This window comes from Pelobates fuscus, chromosome 1, assembly GCF_036172605.1.
Source record: "Pelobates fuscus isolate aPelFus1 chromosome 1, aPelFus1.pri, whole genome shotgun sequence".
In the NCBI taxonomy this organism is placed as follows: domain Eukaryota; kingdom Metazoa; phylum Chordata; class Amphibia; order Anura; family Pelobatidae; genus Pelobates; species Pelobates fuscus.
In genome coordinates, this window is record NC_086317.1 from 22,931,773 (window position 1) to 22,953,879 (window position 22,107).

The following is a 22,107-nucleotide window of genomic DNA, read 5'->3' on the forward strand; positions in this document are numbered from 1 at the left end:
AGGGGATAAGAAAATCTTAATTAAACAGAACTTGCAATAAAGAAAGCCTAAATAGGGCTCTCTTTACAGGAAGTGTTTATGGAAGGCTGTGCAAGTCACATACAGGGAGGTGTGACTAGGGTTCATAAACAAAGGGATTTAACTCCTAAATGGCAGAGGATTGAGCAGTGAGGCAGGGGCATGTTCTATACATCAAAACTGCTTCATTAAGCGAAAGTTGTTCAGGTGACTATAGTGTCCCTTTAAGTTTAAAGGAAAGGGGTATAGCTTTACTGCAGATTCTGACTCACACTTAAACATCTACTAGTAGGACATTGTTCTATAAGATTGTTCATAATTTATTAATATGACAGATACCCTCCGAGAATAAATTCAAATATTATTTTTCCATATTTGTATTTGCTTAATTTAAAAAAATAATTAAACTAAGGAGAGGGGGTTATTGGGTGCACGGTCTTCTGCTGAGTTGGGAGCATTGCCGAAAATGTAGAATAGTCAGGGTATAAGCAGCCAGACATGGTACAGACAACTGGATTCCATCAGGGCCGGACTGGCCCACCGGGATACCGGGAATTTTCCCGGTGGGCCGCGGCACCTGAGGGCTGCTCTGAGCAAGTATGTGCCACCGGGTGGCCGGTCCGGTGGCACACACTCTGAAGGGGCCGGTCGGCGCCCGCATTCCGCGCTGAAGCCGCCGGACCGGGTGGCAGCCTTGCCGGTCCGGCGGCACTCCTTTCACTAATGCAGACTCGCTGGGGGCTGATGGAGGAGGGAGGAGCATGTCTCTGTACCATGCTCCCTCGCGGTTCCCACAATTCCCAGCACAGGAACCGCGAGGGAGCATGGTACAGAGACATGCTCCTCCCTCCTCCATCAGCCCCCAGCGAGTCTGCATTAGTGAAAGGAGTGCCGCCGGACCGGCGAGGCTGCCACCCGGTCCGGCGGCTTCAGCGCGGAATGCGGCCGGCCCCAGCCCCAGCCCCACTCAATCAGGTAAATGGGAGGGGAGGGAGAGGGGAGGGGAAGGGAGGGGAGGGGAGGGGGGAAATAAAGAGACTTATTGGGGGGGAGATAAAGAGACACAAGGGGGTGGGATAAAGAGACACAAGGGGGTGGGATAAAGAGACACAAGGGGGGGTGGGATAAAGAGACACAAGGGGGGGTGGGATAAAGAGACACAAGGGGGGGTGGGATAAAGAGACACAAGGGGGGGTGGGATAAAGAGACACAAGGGGGGGTGGGATAAAGAGACACAAGGGGGGGTGGGATAAAGAGACACAAGGGGGGGTGGGATAAAGAGACACAAGGGGGGGTGGGATAAAGAGACACAAGGGGGGGTGGGATAAAGAGACACAAGGGGGGGTGGGATAAAGAGACACAAGGGGGGGTGGGATAAAGAGACACAAGGGGGGGTGGGATAAAGAGACACAAGGGGGGGTGGGATAAAGAGACACAAGGGGGGGTGGGATAAAGAGACACAAGGGGGGGGTGGGATAAAGAGACACAAGGGGGGGTGGGATAAAGAGACACAAGGGGGGGGTGGGATAAAGAGACACAAGGGGGGGAATAAAGAGACACAAGGGGGGGGATAAAGAGACACAAGGGGGGGGATAAAGAGACACAAGGGGGGGATAAAGAGACACAAGGGAGGGGGATAAAGAGACACAAGGGAGGGGGATAAAGAGACACAAGGGGGGGGGATAAAGAGACACAAGGGGGGGGATAAAGAGACACAAGGGGGTGGGATAAAGAGACACAAGGGGGGTGGGATAAAGAGACACAAGGGGGGGTGGGATAAAGAGACACAAGGGGGGGTGGGATAAAGAGACACAAGGGGGGGTGGGATAAAGAGACACAAGGGGGGGTGGGATAAAGAGACACAAGGGGGGGTGGGATAAAGAGACACAAGGGGGGGTGGGATAAAGAGACACAAGGGGGGGGATAAAGAGACACAAGGGGGGGGATAAAGAGACACAAGGGGGGGGATAAAGAGACACAAGGGGGGGGATAAAGAGACACAAGGGGGGGGATAAAGAGACACAAGGGGGGGATAAAGAGACACAAGGGAGGGGGATAAAGAGACACAAGGGGGGGGGGATAAAGAGACACAAGGGGGGGGGATAAAGAGACACAAGGGGGGGGGATAAAGAGACACAAGGGGGGGGATAAAGAGACACAAGGGGGGGGATAAAGAGACACAAGGGGGGGGGATAAAGAGACACAAGGGGGGGGGGATAAAGAGACACAAGGGGGGGGATAAAGAGACACAAGGGGGGGGGATAAAGAGACACAAGGGGGGGGGGATAAAGAGACACAAGGGGGGGATAAAGAGACACAAGGGGGGGGGATAAAGAGACACAAGGGGGGGATAAAGAGACACAAGGGGAGGGGGGAAATAAAGAGACACAAGGGGAGGGGGGAAATAAAGAGACACAAGGGGAGGGGGGAAATAAAGAGACACAAGGGGAGGGGGGAAATAAAGAGACACAAGGGGAGGGGGGAATAAAGAGACACAAGGGGAGGGGGGAAATAAAGAGACACAAGGGGAGGGGGGAAATAAAACAGGGGCACAGTGAAAGGATGGGGGAAATAACTTCATTATAGTTAGTGCATTCACTAAGCTTAGGACATGGGACATTTAGGGTTAATGTTAGGGTTCAAATTAGAGTTAGGATTAGGGACTTGTTCACATTTAGTGATATTTCACAATAGGGGAATATCACTAAATAGGGATTTCTCACACTATTTTAACCCTTACCCCAAGGGTTAGGGTAAGAATAGAGAGTGAGAGAGGTTAGAAGCACTTGCCTAACCCTAATTTGAACCCTAACATTAACCCTAAATGTCCCGTGTGCCTAAGCTTAGTGAATGCACTAACTATAATGAAAGTGTAACACTAGTTTTACTTACCTTCCAGGACCTGGCTGTGGAGGAGTAGCAGGAGTGCTAGCACGCATGTGCAGCACAGGATCCAGCTGATTCCCCTCCCCGGAAGTGACGAGGGTATAGAAATCTGACGAGGTATAGCAGACTGATAGAACACCGGCACTCCTTGCACCATAACCACTACACAGAGCAGTAGTGGTTATTGTGCATGGATTTTTTCTTTAAATAATCTACAAGTGCCCCTCCCGGGATCAGGCTCTGGATCCTCCACTGGTATATGGCATGTATATTAATGTGTGTATTATATATATATATATATATATATATATATATATATATATATAATTATGTCTATTATATTTACACATATATTAATGTACATTTATATATGCATAATACACAGAGAAATGTCATTAATATGTACCATATGTAATGAGCACATAATGGCCGAGTCTTGTTGCTAGGTAGGTGCACACTCCAGCACAATAACATATTTAAAAGTGAAGAGCGCACCCACAGGACTTCAACGTAAACAAGATAACGTCAATTTTTTACAGTTGTGCCCAACATACATTCACCTTTTCAGTCCCATTACCAAGCTTTCCTTAATATGTCAAGGTAGTTGGACTGAAACATTGATTACATGCAAAGGCACATCTGCTTAAAATAAATCAGCACTTTTGTTTATTTTGAACCATATGAGTGCTTTTTTTTACGTTGGAGTAATAATTTTTAATTTTAAGTTCTCTTTTCTAACTCTGTATCTGCACACTATGCTGGCTTAACGCATTATGGGGCTGGTAAAAAAATTTTTTTCATGGGCTGCTTTTAATGCCCAGTCCGGCCCTGGATTCCATGTGTTATTGACCAAATATCTTATTCACAGAGAAACCTCCATATCCGTGTGGGAGGGAAGGCTAAGCCATGTCATGGCACAGGATAAGTCTCATGCTGTTCGTGGGCAGGCATTACAAGTTCTACCATTTTCTAGAGTGTGACGGGATCTGTCATAAAATGGCAATTCGTTTAGAATCCAATAGGAGATGGGTAGAGCTGAAATGTTATATTTTATAACTGGGTACAGAGTGCTGTAAATTATTTTTCGTTATTTTAATTAAATCAATTTAAAGGGACACTATAGTCACCAGAACATCTACAGCTTATTGTATTTGTTCTGGTGAGTAGAATCATTGTTTCCCGGCATTTTGCAGTAAACACCGGATACCTCCAATGGTCACTCCTCAGCTGCTAGAGGTGCTTCCTGGGGCAGTGCTGCACTGTGTGACTGACATTCAGTGTCTCCACCCTCTGCATGCAGACACTGAACTTTCTTTATAGAGATGCATTGATTCAATGTATCTCTATTAGCAGATGCTGATTGCCTAGGGCTGTGTTTGACTTGTGCTGGCTCTGCCCCTGATCTGCCTCCTTGACAGTCTCAGCCAATCTTATGGGAAAGCATTGTGATTGGCTTTTGGTCAACACTTCTGATGATGTCAGCCAAGCAGGCAGATTAGGTGCAGAGCCAGCAGCTGCAAACGTGAGCAAAAGTAAGATCTTACTATATTTAGGGGAAAAGGGCAGGCCAGGGGGCTAGACTTAAATTTAAGACCTTGAACCCTCCAATTCCTGAAACTCTGTAATTAGACAGTGGCTGGTGAAGATTGGCGTTTTAGCCCTGTCCTGGAAAATCCATCAATATAAGAGTCCTGGTGTGCTGCCATTTACAAACTATCTGTTTCTTTGCAGATTACCAAGCAGGGTTAAAGCTCGGTCAGGACCCTTGGAATGACTGCAACGATAACCAGAGAGAAGTCCGTATCGTAATCCAGAAGAGAGGACAGAATGAGCCGGTGCTGGGTATTGATTACAGACAGCGAAAGATCACCATGCGGGACAGTAAGAACCATGCGAACACTGGCAAAATGATTGTCTATACTACGTGTAGTTAAAGGGACACTCTAGGCACCCAGACCACTTCTGCCCATTGAAGTGGTCTGGGTGCCAACTCCTATCACCCTTAACCCTGCAAGTGTCATTATTGCAGTTTTTATAAACTGCAATAATTACCTTGCAGGGTTAGGTCCTACTCTATCAGACAGCCACTAGAGGGACTTCTGGCTTCTTAAAACACGAAAAGTGTTTTTAACGACGCTGGACGTCCTCACGCTAAGCATGAGGACCTCCAGCGTCGCCAGAATTGTATAATGCTTTCCTATGGGGAGGTCTAATGAGCGCGCGTGGCATTGCTGCGTATCTGCATTAGCTCTCCCCCGCTGGCTGACGACGGAGGGGGAGGAGCGTGGGTGGAGCCTGACCCAGTGCCGTGGGATATCGGCGCTGGATTCAGGTAAGTCACTGAAGGGGTTTTAACCCCTTCAGTAACATGGGATGGGGGGGTGGAAAGGAGAGGGGCACTGCAGAGTTTAAATTGTCAAATGTAAATTAACAAAGTGAAGAAGACGCGTGGGGCCAGACAACAAAATACATATTATGGACGCTCAAAGAAGGGTCAAAGGAAGGGTTAATAATATCATTACTAATCCCACAAAGGGTACTTTAATCACCCATGATGGGCTAGCTGTTCTGTGTGTGCACCCTATGCAGTGATTTTCTATATGTGGGTGCGTGGCAGGGGGATAGTGTGTGTGTGTGTGTGTGTGTGTGTGTGTGTGGCGGGGGGATAGTGTGTGTATATATATATATATATATGTGTGTGTGTGTGTGTATGGCGGGAGGGATAGTATATGTGTGTGTGTATGGCGGGAGGGATAGTATATGTGTGTGTGTGTGTGTGTGTGTGTGTGGCGGAAGGGATAGTATATGTGGGTGCGTGGCGGGGGGATAGTATATATGTGTGTGTGTGGCGGGGGGGATAGTATATGTGTGTGTGTGTGTGGCGGGGGGGATAGTATATATGTGGGTGCGTGTGGCGGAGGGATAGTATATATGTGTGTGTGCGTTGTGGGGGGGGATAGTATATGTGTGTGCACCCTATGCAGTGATTTTCTATGTGTGGCGGGGGTATAGTATATGTGTGTGGTGGGGGATAGTATATATGTGGGTGCGTGGCAGGGGGATAGTATATATATGTGTGTGTGTGGCGGGGGGGATAGTATATATGTGTGTGTGTGTGTGGCGGGGGGATAGTATATGTGTGTGGTGGGGGATAGTATATGTGTGTAAACCCTATGCAGTGGTTTTCTGTGTGTGTCCGTGGCTGGGGGATAGTATATGTGTGTGCACCCTATGCAGTGATTTTCTATATGTGTGTGCGTGGCGGGGGGGATAGGAGAATTTGTTTATTTTGACTCACCATTAACCCGTTAAGTGCCACAGCATGAGAGCATTACTTCGTGCTAATTTGGTGCTGAATAATGGGTCAACAGAATCCGGTTGCCTTGTAAAGATTAACAAAGATCCTATTCCAGATTGCATTTTGCAGCATCGAAAGGGTTAACATAATTAGGCAGTGCATTGCAAATGTTATGGAAGAATGATCAGAGTCAGATACATTAAAGAGACACTATAGTCATCTAAACGACTTTAGCTTAATGAAGCAATTTTAATGTATAGATCATGCCTCTCAGGTCTTACTGCTCAGCTCACTGCCATTTAGGAGTTAAATCACTTTGTTTCTATTTATGCAGCCCTAGCCACACCTCCCCTGGCTCTGGTTGACAGAGCCTGCATGGGAAAAAAACTGGTTTCACTTTCAATTAGATGTAATTTACCTTAAACAATTTTATCTAATTCTCTGTAAATTGAACTTTAGTCACATACAGAAGGCTCTTGCAGGGTCTAGCAAGCTATCAACATAGCAGGGGATAAGAAAATCTAAATAAAACAGAACTTACAATAAAGGAAGGATAAACTTTAGATGACCCTTTACAGGAAGTGTTTAGAAAGGATGTGCAAGTCACATGCAGGGAGGTGTGACTAAGGTTCATAAACAAAGGGATTTAACTCCTAAATGGCAGAGGATTAAGTGGTGTGACTGCAGGGACATGATCTATACACCAAAACGGCTTCATTAAGCTAAAGTTGTTTTGATGACTACAGTGTCCCTTTAATATGATATTTCCAGCAGAGATGAATGAATTAGAGATGGGTGACACCCAAAGCCTCCTAGCATAACAAAAGGTTGTAGTAGTTATGGTGCTTGCAGTGTCCCTTTAAGCTCTCTCGTACCTGTCTCTGAGTTCAAGGTAGAACTGTTACATTATTCCTTCTTCATACCATTTCCATCTGTGTCTTTCAAGCTTCATTGAGAGGCAGATTATGTTTGTCATGGAATGTTAATGTGTCTCTTCTTTGAAAATGACTTCTTATTTAATGTTCCTTCAATATGCTAACTCGCTAATAATCCATTAACACAGTGAAAGTAAATCACACCTTTATAAATCGGAATAATACGTTGCTACACCCCAGGGATACATTTTTAGAATAGTTTTTTTTTTTTTAAATGCATTCCATGTATTTAACATAAAACCAAATGTTATTTTCTAGACCTTTTTGAGAAGTGGTGCTGGTTTTATTTTTAAGCTGTTGTTGCCATCTAGTGGTTCACAATGAATATGCAGTCAACGTGCCTTAAGATTTTAATATTTTTTATTAATCGGTGTGTTCATCTTAAAGGGACACTATAGTTACCCAGACCACTTCAGCTCAATGAAGTGGTCTGGGTGCCAGGTCCCTCAGGTTTTAACCCTTCACATGTAAACATAGCAGTTTCAGAGAAACTATGTAAATGTAGCAGGGTTAATCCAACCTCTAGTGGCTGTCTTCCTGACAGCAGCTAGAGGCGCTTCTGCAACATTGGATGCGAAATGGGCATCCAACGTGCAGAACGTCCAAAGGAAAGCATTGAGAAATGCTTTCCTATGGACTGTTTGAATGCGCATGCGCCTTCCGCTCCACTCGGGAGCTGACGTTATCGGGGGAGGAGAGGTAGCACGGCGCTGGATTAAGGTAAGCTGCTGAAGGGGTTTTAACCTCTTCAGCCCAGCGGGAGGGGGACCCTGAGGGTGAGGGTCCCCCAAGGATTCTATAGTGTCAGGAAAACAAGTTTGTTTTCCTGACACTATAGTGATCCTTCAAGAACCTCATTAATCCCCTAGTGTGACGGTTCAGATTCAACATTATCAGACATGGAAGGTAATGCAGATTAAACCCTAGTTTGCCCCCTCTACCTGCAACATGCTTACTTCTCTAGGTTGTTTGCTGTTATACAGAAAATGCTTGAGGAATATTCTTTCTAAAATTTTCTAAACCATTCACCCTAATTGTGCGCTTTTCCATGTTAAATTAGTGTTTCAGCATGTTTAGAAAAAATAAATAAATAAAATGCATAGATTCATCTGTTATATTTTTTTTTCACAATCGCTTTAAAAACATACGCAAATCTCATTAAAGGGACAGTCTCCGCACAGAATGCTATTACAGTGCAGGGATTTCCCCGTCCTGATAACTTCAGCTATTTACACTTGTCTGAACTAGTTCCCATCTGGTGGAAGCAAAAAAAATTGTGTGGTAGTAAAATCTGCAGCAAATATTTAGATGAAATGTTAAAGGGATTCTATAGTGTTTGGAATACAAATCTATATCCCTTACACACAGTGTTCTCTGCCCTCCTCCCCCCCCCCCCCCAAAAAAAAATTATTGCGGCCCCTCTCTGGCATATAAAGGGTTAAAAATAAAACTTTACTTACTAGATCCCAGTGCTGAAATCTGTCAGCGCCTCGACCTCCTCCGACAGGAGGACCTAAGGTACATGCGCATCGAGTGTAATTTGCGTTGAGGTGCATAAGAAAAGCATTACCTCAGTGCTTTCCTTTGGGGATTTCACGGACGCTGAACATTCTCATGCACGTTTAGAGTCCGGTAAACTCCCTGAAGCACCTTTTTGTGGCTGTCTGACGATAGCCACAAGAGGCAGTCCTAGTGCTGCAATGTAATTATTGCAGTTTCTCTAATATTGCAGGACTAAGACCCAGACCACTTCAATGGCTAAAGTTTGTTCCCAGCTCAGTATTTTGAGTTCTACGTAAATTGTTTACAATGTCAAGTCTGGGTGGCGGCTGCTGAATGCGCACATTCGCGATGCACCCGCTCCTGCATGCATATTGATCATTAGTTGTAGTATTTGTATAGCGCCAACTTATTCCGCATGACTTTACAGTGTTATAAAGGGGAGAATTCATCAATACATCGGACAAACTATTGTAAATTTTGACAGGAACAATATGTTGATGCGGGCACTGCTCAAACGAACTTACAATCTATGCCATTTAAATTGTCTTGAAAACATTGTAGGCAATACATTTTTATAGATCAGTGCTTAATTCCTTGTTTTGGGAACAAAAATTGCATCTTCCCAAGGCATGTTTATTCTATTTTTTTGTAGTGTGGGTCCCTGGACTAAATTTGCTGTTGAAGAATCACTATTATTGCTGCAGATACTATTGCAGTGACCTCTAGTGGTCCATTTCAATATTATTGCTGCAGATACTATTGCAGTGACCTCTAGTGGTACATTTCAATATTATTGCTGCAGATACTATTGCAGTGACCTCTAGTGGTACAATTAAATATTATTGCTGTAGATGCTATTGCAGTGACCTCTAGTGGTACAATTCAATATTATTGCTGTAGATGCTACTGCAGTGACCTCTAGTGGTACAATTCAATATTATTGCTGTAGATGCTATTGCATTGACCTTGTTTGCTGCTTTTGAACCTTTGTAGGAAAGTGTTGTATTAGTCTGCATCATTAAAAAAAAATATATATATTATACTTCATTTCATTCTGGCAACTTTACAACAATTACAGTAAATGAGCATAATTACACTCCTAACTATAATTAATTAGACCCAACACTGAGTGGTTTGTTGTAGCTATTACAGATACATTCAAAGTTTTATACCTTTTACAATTATTTTTTCTTTCTCCTCCTTACCCTTTTTTTATTTTTCTGAACTCAAACTAATACTGTAATAGATACAGGACTTTAAGAATTATTTAAAACCTTCAGGCAAAGTTTTGAATTTTAACTAATCATGTACGTAGAAGAATCATTTGTCTTCAATAACTAACTAAATGGTGAACACAATGGAACGTACATCTATGAGAATGAATAAAACACACCCCAAACATCTGGCTTTACGTGTTTGATCAGACGGCACCTCTGCTAGCCCTATAAGATGTGGAGTGCAAGGTCTAGAAGGCCACTCAGAGGCTTCTTAGAGGAGGGCTAGCTGTATATATTTATTGTTGTTGTTATTTCACTTAGGGGTAGTTTAGCAAATTTTTATTTAACCGCCGTTGTTATTATACCGATAGTTTGATATTTACTCTATGGCAATTTTTATTTACTATGATCGTTTTTGTTTACTATGGCCATTTTGAATAGACGGATTGGCTTTTGCTTTATCTTGATTTTATATCTTGGTGGAAGGACCTTAATAAATGTTTTAATAAAAAAAAAAAAAAAGTTCTTAGCAATGAAACATCCTGAACTAAAAACTGGACAAGAGAGATTTACGGGTGTAATTCTTTACCCCAGATTTTCCAGGAATTGAAGACAGAGTACCTGCACCAAACAGAATTGGGTCCAGTTTGCATAAAATTATTCATCAACATAATTTTTTTTTACTATTCCATTTGTAGTATAGTAGTAGAAAAAGGGGAGACATGTTAAAGTGGGGTGAATGAAAAAGAGCCCATGCCTGTGCTTTTTATGTCAGTAACACCAGTAATCAACCCCTACGCGTTCCAGACCGAAACATAGATAATAGGCCCTGGGTTAAATGTGTATTTATTGAGGGATTGAGTAGTGTTTTTCTTTGTGAATTGGTAGTATACCCAAACCGTCATTTTATCCTGTATATGGGGAATATTCATAGTACGGATTGTGCTGAAAGTGATAAAGATCACATGAAATTTTAGGCTGAATACTTAAAGGTTGCTATTGTAATCCATTGTTTTCCCACATGTTCCTTACTGACCTCTATAGCACAATAAACATTGATTGACGTAATTGTTACACTGCTCAGGGTGAGGCAAACTGCAATCTTTGGTTTTCTTAATCCTAGATTGCCCTCAAGGTATCTAACAGGCTAAAATAAACCAGATCCTGAGGGATAGCCACTAATTGTGTAACACAAGAAAGCATCTGGGATCCAGAACAGAAGATACAAGGGCAGGTCTACTAAATGTATCTTAAAAACTGGTCTAAAAAGGTTACCATACAAAATGCAATAAAAAACAAAACAAAAAAACAACAAGAACTGGATGTCAGACCATGAGTTTATAGCAAACATTCAGAATAGTTTAAAGATAAATAGTAATATAAATAATGTGTATGTGTGACAATAAAATACAAAGGAAAATAGAGTCCACAATAAAATATATTGAAAGTCCAGATAGATCAAAGTAGACATAACATAAACATGATAATTCTTAATGTATTTTTTTCCTTTGTATGTATGTGTATATATACAGTTTCTCTAAAAAGTGAGTACACCCCTCACATTTTTGTAAACATTTTATTATATATTTTCATGTGACAACACTGAAGAAATGACACTCTGCTACAATGCAAAGTAGTAAGTGTACAGCCTGTATAACAGTGTAAATTTGCTGTTCCTTCAAAATAACAACACACAGCCATTAATGTCTAAACCGTTGGCAACAAAAGTGAGTACACCCCTAAGTGGAAATGCCCAAATTGGGCCCAAAGTGTCAATATTTTGTGTGGCCACCATTATTTTCTAGCACTGCCTTAACTTTCATGGGCATGGAGTTCACCAGAGCTTCACAGGTTGCCACTGAAGTCCTCTTCCACTCCTCCATGACGACATCACAAATGTTAAAGACCTTGTGCTCCCCCACCTTCAGTTTGAACGTGCCCCACAGATGTTAAATAGGGTTTAGGTCTGGAGACATGCTTGGCCAGTCCATCACCTTTACCTTCAGCTTCTTTAGCAAGGCAGTGGTCGTCTTGGAGGTGTGTTTGGGGTCTTTATCATGTTGAATACTGCCCTGCGGCCCAATCTCCGAAGGGAGGAGATCATGGCGAGACCTGTTCTGAGTGGAACCTGTCCTGTGAAACCGCTGTATGGTCTTGCCCACCGTGCTGCGTGTCTTGGCAATCTTCTTATAGCGTAGGCCATCTTTATGTAGAGCAATAAGTCTTTCTTTCAGATCCTTTAGAGAGTTATTTGCCATGAGGTGCCATGTTGAACTTCCAGTGACCAGTATGAGAGAGTGATAACACCAAATTTACACTGTTATACAGGCTGTACACTTACTGCTTTACATTGTAGCAGAGTGTCATTTCTTCAGTGTTGTCACGTGAAAAGATTATAAAATATTTACAAAAATGTGAGGGGTGTACTCACCTTTGTGAGATACTGTGTGTGTGTGTGTGTGTGTGTGTGTGTGTGTGTGTGTGTGTATATATGTGTATGTGTATATATGTGTATATATATATATATATATATATATATATATATATATATATATATATATACACACATTCAGTTTACATAAGGTGTCTTTTTATATATTTCACAACAAAAATACTTTTAATTCAAGGACACAAACATGTACTAAAGTGAGATTAAAGTAACAGGACCAGTTGTCTGATTGACGGCCAGGGGGGTGTAAACAGGTTAATTTATGAATTTGCCAATTTCTATTGAAATCCGGACTTCTGTAAAATAAAAAGAGCATGCATTCTTCGCACATAAAGCACGCTAAGCTAAAGTACTTTAGGTATGTGGCGTGTTCTTTTACTGTATTTACATAACTAAAGCCTATCTCCCACAATTTGAGCATCCAATTAATCAAATTCAGTGATATTGGTGATACTTATTCAGCTGTATGACGTGACTGAGTAAAAGTAACTAAAAGTAACCTATCACTGAGCTCGACTGTGTCGGATATTCATTAATTAGTCCATTATGTGGGTTGAGCACATATGAGATTGTTTTATAGTTTGTCAGTTGCCCACCTTGAAATAAACGAGCAGCCTGTACTGGTACAATTAATGAAGCCGTACTCCACAAGGCACGAATTATCTCTGATTGCCCCAAATTGCTTTCTTACGTCCGAGACGTGCTGCCAATTTAAACATTGCTCCAGGTAAATGTTTGGAGAGATGCTGTGATATTTTCACTACCCTAACCCATTGCTTCTCTCTTGCCAGAGGCTGACCTGGTTATCAGCGAGGTGATGTGGTGGGACCACGGCGTGTACTTCTGCAGTGTGGAAGCCCAGGGGGACACGTCAGGTGACCCAGATAAAGAAATCAAAGTAATCGTCCTCCGTAAGTATACAGAAACAGGAGGTGCTGTAACTTGCTGCACTGGCTATTTCTTCATTTTCCACATTATTTATACTATTTATATTAAGACTCATATATATAAACTATCTTACAGTAAAGTCCTGTTTATTGCCATAGTACAGACGGTATGTAGACAGCCTGGATAGTGAGAATCATTGCAATTACTCTTCATTTATGTGTAAAATAATATACAGAAAACGGAACAAATAGATAATGGCTACTATTTTTGATATTATTTTATTACTCTGAATTTCTAAAACCTTGAGGGGGCAGATATTTGCACAACCTGATAAATATGAATTTGTGAAAGGTGATGCTATGTTATTCTATTTATTTTTATCTAAAATAGTTAAAATTTTCTCTTTTACACGGTCATAGCCAGAGCATGCCATTAAATAAATGTAAGCTCTACGGTGCTGTACATATGGGCGTTTACTTGCATACAATATTAAACAATGTAATTCCAAGTTGGGATTGTATGTCACATACATGGCATGTATTGCACTAGAAGTGGAAGTCTGTCTGTCTGTGTATACAAATACATAGACACACAAACAAAAAGTTACCTGCGTGCTCTTCCTGTATTAGCGTAAACAGAGGCGTTTTAGTAGCACTGCAATAGCCATTAACCTGTAAACTCGCCTGCCTTTGTATACATTCTGATATTCCACACACACTCACTACCCCATATACAAAGCTGCGATTTGAGAGTAAATGGCTCTGGCAGGGTTGTTAATGGTAGAAGCATGTATTTAGAGGTTTCTCTGTTTGTGCCCACAGATTGGCTCACTGTCCTATGCATTGTGATGGGGGGGTTACTGCTCATCCTGCTTCTGGCAATTTGTTGGTGTCAGTGCTGTCCGCACTGCTGTTGCTGCTACGTGCGCTGCCCGTGCTGTCCGACCAAGTGCTGCTGTCCGGAGAAAGGTAGGGGAGCAGAGTGTGCATTAATTAGCGTATTCAGGGATACACGTAAACCAGGACATGCAGACCCCATACATTTAGCTAGATTTTGTTATAATAGCAATCTTTCCTGACATTTTTCTTCTTGTTATAACCTGCTGGAATCCTCTGTGATATATATTTATGTATGTATGTATTTTTACAATATTTATTTAAAGCTTATCAAAGTTACCGAGGTCACAGAGGTGGGGTAACAAGTTAAGTGACTAAACGTTAACTCGTTCTGTACAATTTCCAACATGGAATCTGCTGTGAATGTATCACAGAGCTCCACAGTGATAGCGCTCACAGTAATGTGCAGTATGTACAAGTGTATCACAGAGCTCCACGGTGATAGAGCTCACAGTAATGTGCAGTATGTACGAGTGTTATCACAGAGCTCCACAGTGATAGAGCTCACAGTAATGTGCAGTATGTACGAGTGTTATCACAGAGCTCCACAGTGATAGAGCTCACAGTAATGTGCAGTATGTACGAGTGTTATCACAGAGCTCCACAGTGATAGAGCTCACAGTAATGTGCAGTATGTACGAGTGTATCACAGAGCTCCACAGTGATAGAGCTCACAGTAATGTGCAGTATGTACGAGTGTATCACAAAGCTTCACTACATTAAAACTCACACACATAACCACTGCACATTCCTGTATTACAGAGCTCCTCCGCAGTAACTCTCTATATTGTGCAGTGTGAATATCACAGAGCTCCACAGCAAAGGCACTCTCTAATGTGCAGTGTGGATGATGTGTGGAAGTTTGTACTGTCTAGTGAAGCTCCAGTTTGTAACCTCGTGAGTTTAGTATTACTATTGTTATTTATTGGTGAGGTGTTCTGCATGGGATTCAAACCTGAGTTACCCAGTTCTAAGGTGTTACTGCTGCTTTAAAGGGACACTATAGTCTCCTGAACAACTTCAGCTTAATGAGGTTGTTCAGGTGAGAACTATAGCTCCCTGCAGCCTTTCTCATGTAAACACTGTATTTAATAGAGAAAAAACATTGTTTACATTGAAAGCTAGGAACACCTCCGGTTGCAGTTACTCAGAGTGAACCAGAGGGACTTCTGAGTTGATGGAGGCATAGTATGCCTCCATCCACTCAGATCTGCTGTGCACGAGCATCCTGTGATTCAGTATCTCCTCCCACTGCATGCAGACACCGAACTTTCCTCACAGAGAGTCATTGATTCAATTCATCTCTATGAGGAGATGCTGATTGGCCAGGGCTGTGTTTGAATCATGCTGGCTCTGCCCCTGATCTGCCTCTTTGTCAGTCTCAGCCAATCCTATGGGAAAGCACTGTGATTGGATCAGGCTATCACATGTCAGCTGACTGCTTGTTTTTCCTGAGTCTAACAGCATTCAGATTCACAGCTTCTGGCTTGAATACAGTAAGGTCTTTACTATATTTATGGAGGCATGAGGGGCCCAGGGGGGCTAGATGGTGGTGTTAACACTATAGGGTCAGGAATACATGTAGTTGCACTGGTGACTATAGTGTCCCTTTAATCATCGCTGCTACAGTTTTGGCTTGAAATGTAGCTTTTATTTTATTAATGGCCGCATTCCCAGTGCCTATTGTGCTAAATCCTTTCTGATGTGACTCTGAATGTTCACGAATGCATAATAATACTGATTTTATTACTTTAGCCATTGAACGGCACAGGTACATGAAGCAGGCCGAGTCTCTGCTTCCTTGGATTATGGATAAACCAATGTATGCTGGAGCTGCCAATTCAAAAACATCTTCATACCAGCTAAACCCACTGCTTCAGCAAGGTGAGAGTATACGTGATTTAATAAGATACCTGGGTGCCTTGTAGGTCAATCGGCCCAGTGATTGCACCTAGCTTTCCCCACAGCGGTACATACGGAGCATGGAAAAGGGGATTTAAATTATATGGGTGAGACATGTCCATAAGTCAAAATGCATATATCTTTTTGGAGTTTCTTTCATATTAACACATCCTATTTTTATTACAGATATTTCTTTGCAGAACAGTTTTCCAATGGTTAGACAGCCAAGCTACCCACCGTCTAATAACAAAGTTCTTGACTTCCTGGAAAGTGAAATTAAAAATCTAAATACAGCACAACCCCTTCCAGCTGCTGGGCCATATGTTGGTCGTCCTCCTAGCATGCTGTCGTCGTTAAGTGATGTTGGGGTGCGCGAGGTGGAACGGAGGGTAATTCAACTCCCTCCACTTGTGGAACACATTGTGAGTTCCCAGAGATCTAGCAACTATTCCAACCAACGGAGAAATCAAAACTCATGGGACCCATTGGAAGGTGAGCGTGACCGGAGGAGAAACCGAGCTCTGGATGATTCTCGCTCCAGTGACAATGATTGGAGAGCACAAGAGCGACTACGGGGTGAGAGAGCTCAAGTATACAGAAGGGAAAATCAAAGAAGTAGCAATCCAAGGAGGGATGTGTCCCCTGACCGTAGATATGACCGTGATTACCACAGTGATGATTCCACTTATGATGATCGTCGTGGTCGTTCCAACAACTCTTCTGATAGAATGAGACCTCCAGACAGAAGAAGGTCACCAGAAAGAGCAGAGCAACGACCAAGAAGAGGAGGAAGTCCAGATCGCTATTCAAGACCCCAAGGACGTAGGAGGAGCTACTCTCCCCCTAATCGACGTGGCTCCTGGAGCTCGGAAGATGAGAGCTATTCTCGAGGTCGAAGGGAAAGAACATATGAGTGGCCGGAAAAGCCTCCCAGTTATAAGTCAATTGACATCTCTGTAGGAAAAGCACCGTCCCATCGACCAGACACAGGGAGACAATCGGTAAGTTCAAGGACTTAAACTTTTTCTTGTCTGCTATTTGAGAAAGTTTATTGTGTTTTTAATCTGTAGATGACAGATTAATGTTTTAGTTTATAACAATGTATTTACACGCTTAATAGTCATTCCAGGTTCATTAAGGAAAATTATTTGCACGGTCAGAAAGTAATTCACAATTATTAATTAAGCCATTTAGACAGCCTTCTTTTTGTGCCATAGGAATCAGTAAAGCAAACTGGAATTCCTAATCACAGCCCTGCTCTTCACTCCTTCTTGCTGAGTAAAGGAGGGTTATAAGATAAGATTAACACTTTGACCAACAGTTGGAAGGCTAGAGTTGACTGTGGGGTGTTGGCTATTTATTAGATTATGCAGAGTTCACTGCAGGTGAACTGTTTAATAACGGTTTGACATCTTACCTGGGAGCCCACTGCTTCAGCCCTGCTTCCAGATTCTACAAAAAGTGAGCTCCAGAGAGCTCTGCAGAGCCGCTTTCATTGAGCACTCCAGCGGCTCTGTATCGGGCCTTACTTAGCTCAGGGGAGACATCAGACATTCTGCAAGAAAAATCTAAAAAGCAGTTCTGTGGCTGCGGACTCGTCAAGGGGTCTAGGTAAGTTGCAAACCGTTTTCTAAAAGTTTGATAAATTAATTTGGGAGGGAGCCAGGGAACTCCAGGCACCTTAACCACTACAAGAAAATGCAAGAATGGGGGTCAAGGGCTGCGCTTGAACAAAAGAAGTAAAAAGTGTATAAAAATATATATAGATAAAATAAGCAATAATAATAAAATCAAGTAAAGTTCATCCGGATGTATACAAAAATAAATATAAATGAAATTGAAACAGTCTCACTGGTGTGTAATGATACGGTAATAATCCTCAAGTGTTGCTCCGTCCGTATGGTAGGTAGTCCATATATGTGAAAATAAAAGAGAAAAGAAAAAGCTGCCAATGGTGAAATATTGTATGTCCAGATGTGGTATATATTCAAAGGAAATGTATTTCACTCACATTTGTTGGAGCTTTAGCCAGCTCTAGGAGAAAAGACACTTAGTGGTTTGATCCCCACTATCGGATGTACTTAGATGGTTGGTCCGTCTATCCGGCTTGGGATTCCTGTAGTGTAGGCTAGGACCTACTCAGATATGCGTTGTTCTTTAATGCTGGGGAGATAGGTCCGCCTTTCCCGTATTGGATGGTAGATGTCCACGGAATATATATAAAACCGCAAATAGTGCTCTCAGTGTGAACAACAAGGTAATATATTTAAAAGAGTTATACTTACAAGAATAGAGCAGACAGGTACTGCTCTATTGCCACAGCGCTGGTGGAATTATCCCCACCTAAGGATTTCTTTTGACGGGATACACTCCGAATAAAAAATAAAAAATAGAAGGATAAAAAGTAATAATAAAACTATAGTATGATAATATAAAAAATATAAAAAATGCCAGGAGTAGAAAAAGTGTATAAAATACAATAAAAATAAGTATACAATTGGTCCTAGTATAAAAGGTAACCAAAAATAACTTTTATTGATTAAAATACACTTATTAAAACCATTTACGCGTTTCACCTTTGGGGTTTTCTCAAAATGGTAAAAAAAGACTTTTATTTTCACATATATGGACTACCTACCATACGGACGGAGCAACACTTGAGGATTATTACCGTATCATTACACACCAGTGAGACTGTTTCAATTTCATTTATATTTATTTTTCTATACATCCGGATGAACTTTACTTGATTTTATTATTATTGCTTATTTTATCTATATATATTTTTATACACTTTTTACTTCTTTTGTTCAAGCGCAGCCCTTGACCCCCATTCTTGCATTTTCTTGTTTTCAATAAAGGGTTTCCCGAGGGATCTCCCTTTTAGGGTTGCTGCTTAATTGAATTAGCGCAGGCTCTTCCTCCTTTTTGTTTTACCTTAACCACTACAGCCCGCTTGGAGAGTTCTTTTAACATGGGCTCAAGCAAACCGCCATCTCTGAAGCACAGATTATATCCAGGATTAAAACACGTTTGACATCTGATATCCTTTCCTTTCTTTCTCAATCCCTAGGATCGAGCCAGCTCCCGCAGTGGAAGAAGTATGGTCATTTAAACCAAGAGATGGGCATGGAGAATAGACTTGATACCAACGCCATCACCACACTGTTTGCAAAGCATTTTGAGAGTTGTTTTCCTGTTCCTTTGGCAGCGTTACGGATGTCGTTTATGGCAGCTGTCAGTAGTTGCCATTTTGTTTTGTTTTTTACCGTGGTGTAAATTAATGCCTCTGTATTGTAATGTTCTGCAAATGGCTGCCTTCCATTTATTTACCAAGAAGGTGTGTTTTTACAGCCTTGTCTCATAGTCCACAAGCACGACCGCTGCCTGTTACCTTTTAACATTGCTGACCCCTTCCACTCCCTATAGTGCAGATCTATTGATAGACGACAACTGACTGAAAATCTTCAATATCTGTATTTAAACTACATGAACCCCTCTACAACTGCCTTGGCCTGGTTTAGTTTTTTTTGCAGCACGTCGCAGAGAAGATGACATTTTATTTGATTCCTTTCTTCTCTCCTATTGTTCGATATACTGTATATCTGAGAGTAGGAAGCGAATTGCCTGGTAATGCACTGTAACATGTAATTATGCCACACAACTAGTTTATAGACACTGTGACTTAACAGTCCATTGTGCCAGAACGATAAAGTTAGCTGTGCTTTGAATTGGCTTCAGTTACCAGATCTGTGCATTTAGTGGGAGCAGTTTACATGCATTTACTTCCGCCCTGTCCTTTGGCTATCCTTTGGTGGGTTCTGATAGCAGGGGTTTTATGAAATTTTGCTTTAAAAAAACTTCTAATTTAAAAAAATTAAATACACTTTGATACTTTAACTTTTTAGATTTAAGGGCCTCCCTTTTTATATAAAATGTAAAAAAAATTACCCTTAAACCTTTATTTACTTGACACCAACTAACCTTTCCGATCTGATTCCTATGGCAACGTCTTGCAGCTAGCTTGGATCTGGGGATATTTGTTAAAAAAAAATGTTTTTAAATACAAAAACATTTTTTCTTTTTTATGTATCAGCATATCCATTTATTTGCCAGCCTAGCGGGATGCGCTGATTAAATAATTTGTAGATTAAATTGGGACACTGCTATGATGAGCATGATTTCAGTTATTGTCCTGGGCTGAAACACTACTTGCTGTGACATTTCTTTTTGATATAAATTCAAAATGTACCCCCCTCCCAGCACAATGTATACACCATAGTCATAATCTCCATATATTTCACAATGCTGCTAGATTGACATTTATATGCCCTGTTGTGAAATACACATTACAGATTATGCTGATATTTAGTACACGTATTACGCAATGGACATCACAAGGCTATATTAACCGTAGGGTTATTCATTAAGCCAAGAATTGTGCAGAATTTATCGGAATTTCATAATTCAGGCAGATTGGGATCGTCTTTCCTGTTTAGCTCCATTCGGAGAGGATTTCCTGTTTAGATATTTGGAACTAAAAGTTGCAATTCCTTTATCAATTCTCTGCCAATCCTTTTTTGGAGTCTCTGCCACAATTTGCAGTTGAATGAAAAACCCGATCGGTATGAACTTGTTTGGATTGCGAAACTCACATTTTAAATGTCTGTAAATTTACCTTAACTACCAGCAGCTCCAGACAAATTGGAGGAGACCTACGGGTGAGGATTATTTCCCCAGTGTATGATTACCAAATCCGTTCACGGTTATTCAGTGTAGTAACAATTGTCAGGAATTCAAAGAGAATTTTACATTTAAGGCCAAAGCAAATTGCAAAAAACTACTGGACAAATTATCTTAAGTCCGCCATGCTACCAGTCATCTTCGTGGGCCTTCAATATTAATTCACTGTGAATCCCTGACAATTCTCATTTTAGTGAAAAACATTGATTGTGTTTTCCTGCGCAAATAATGGTGTCCTGCATAAAAAAAGCCATTTCCCCGTAATTCAGTAATTGTTTTTTTTTCTGTTACGAAAGTGTGTCCTATTCGAGCACTCTCCTTCTACAATATGAGTCTGATGATACAGGATTAAGCTCAATGATAATGATTTATATGGTAACTATTTACTAAACCTCAAATTGTAGTGAATTGAATTACAAAACATAGACATAAATGAGCGATTTTAGACAATTTCCCCAAATCTGCTGTTGTCACATCTTGGCTTTTGTTAAGACTCCGGCATCAGTTTTGGAATGTTTCCCTTACCCTTAATAACAAGAAGGGGGTTGTGCTAACTATGGGGTACTTAAATTTAAATAACCAATATTTATTTTTGGGTGCTATGCTTTATTTATTTTTTTTGAATTCCATTTCTTGTACTAATGTTTTTTATGTTTTTTTTTTTTGTTGTTGTTTTTTTTTCTTCTCACCTGGACAAACATTTACCGAGTGTTTGCAATAAAAAACATATCTGACATTTATTAATTTTAAACATGGAATGGAGAAATTCTAAAAGCTTTTTGTGCTGGTATGGCAACAGAGTGTTTTTTTTTTTTAACTGGTCAGAGACCTCTGCCTATCACATGAGTGTAGAGTAGAATTTGTGATGCCTGGGGAAATGTGAATTTTGGCAAACCTTTAAGTGATTCTTTATTTTTGTTTTTTGGGTGACATTCATATTTTATTCAGCAAGGAATGTTTAACACGATCTTTAATGGCTTTGTCTCCCACAGCTCACTGCGCCAAACCTGAGCCCACCTCCTGTTGTGTAATATGTCCTGTTATTAATCATTGAATTAATCCGTTGGATGAATTATGATAATAAAATGTAACTTTAAGTGTTGTAAAACTGCTGCAAAAATACAATTTTATACTTCAAAATGCATTCTTTAGCAGATATTTTGTACTTTTAATAACAATTGGATTATATTGTGTAAATATTGAGTAATTAGTCCAGTTGACGTGTGTATTTTTTTGTTTTTTGTACAGGTCATGTAAATAAAATCAATGTTTCTCAGACAGTTGGCTACTCTATATTTTTTTTCTTTCGAACACTCCTAAATTTGTTGAAAAACGAGGTGAACAGTGGAGGCTCGTTGGTCAGATTACTTGG

The 22,107-nt window shown here is 41.2% G+C and overlaps 1 protein-coding gene across 1 annotated transcript in view; it reads left to right on the forward strand.

Moving 5' to 3' along the window:
- The window catches only part of ILDR1 (immunoglobulin like domain containing receptor 1), a 42,789-nt gene extending 23,232 nt beyond the window's left edge, over positions 1-19,557 (forward strand). The window contains exons 3-8 of the mRNA XM_063446633.1: positions 4,636-4,785; positions 13,098-13,217; positions 14,016-14,162; positions 15,846-15,974; positions 16,179-16,993; positions 19,066-19,557. Of these exons, the coding sequence (XP_063302703.1) occupies positions 4,636-4,785; positions 13,098-13,217; positions 14,016-14,162; positions 15,846-15,974; positions 16,179-16,993; positions 19,066-19,107 (1,403 nt within the window). The 3' untranslated portion in view covers positions 19,108-19,557. The remainder of the gene's footprint in view (positions 1-4,635; positions 4,786-13,097; positions 13,218-14,015; positions 14,163-15,845; positions 15,975-16,178; positions 16,994-19,065) is intronic.
- The last annotated feature ends 2,550 nt before the right edge of the window (positions 19,558-22,107 follow it).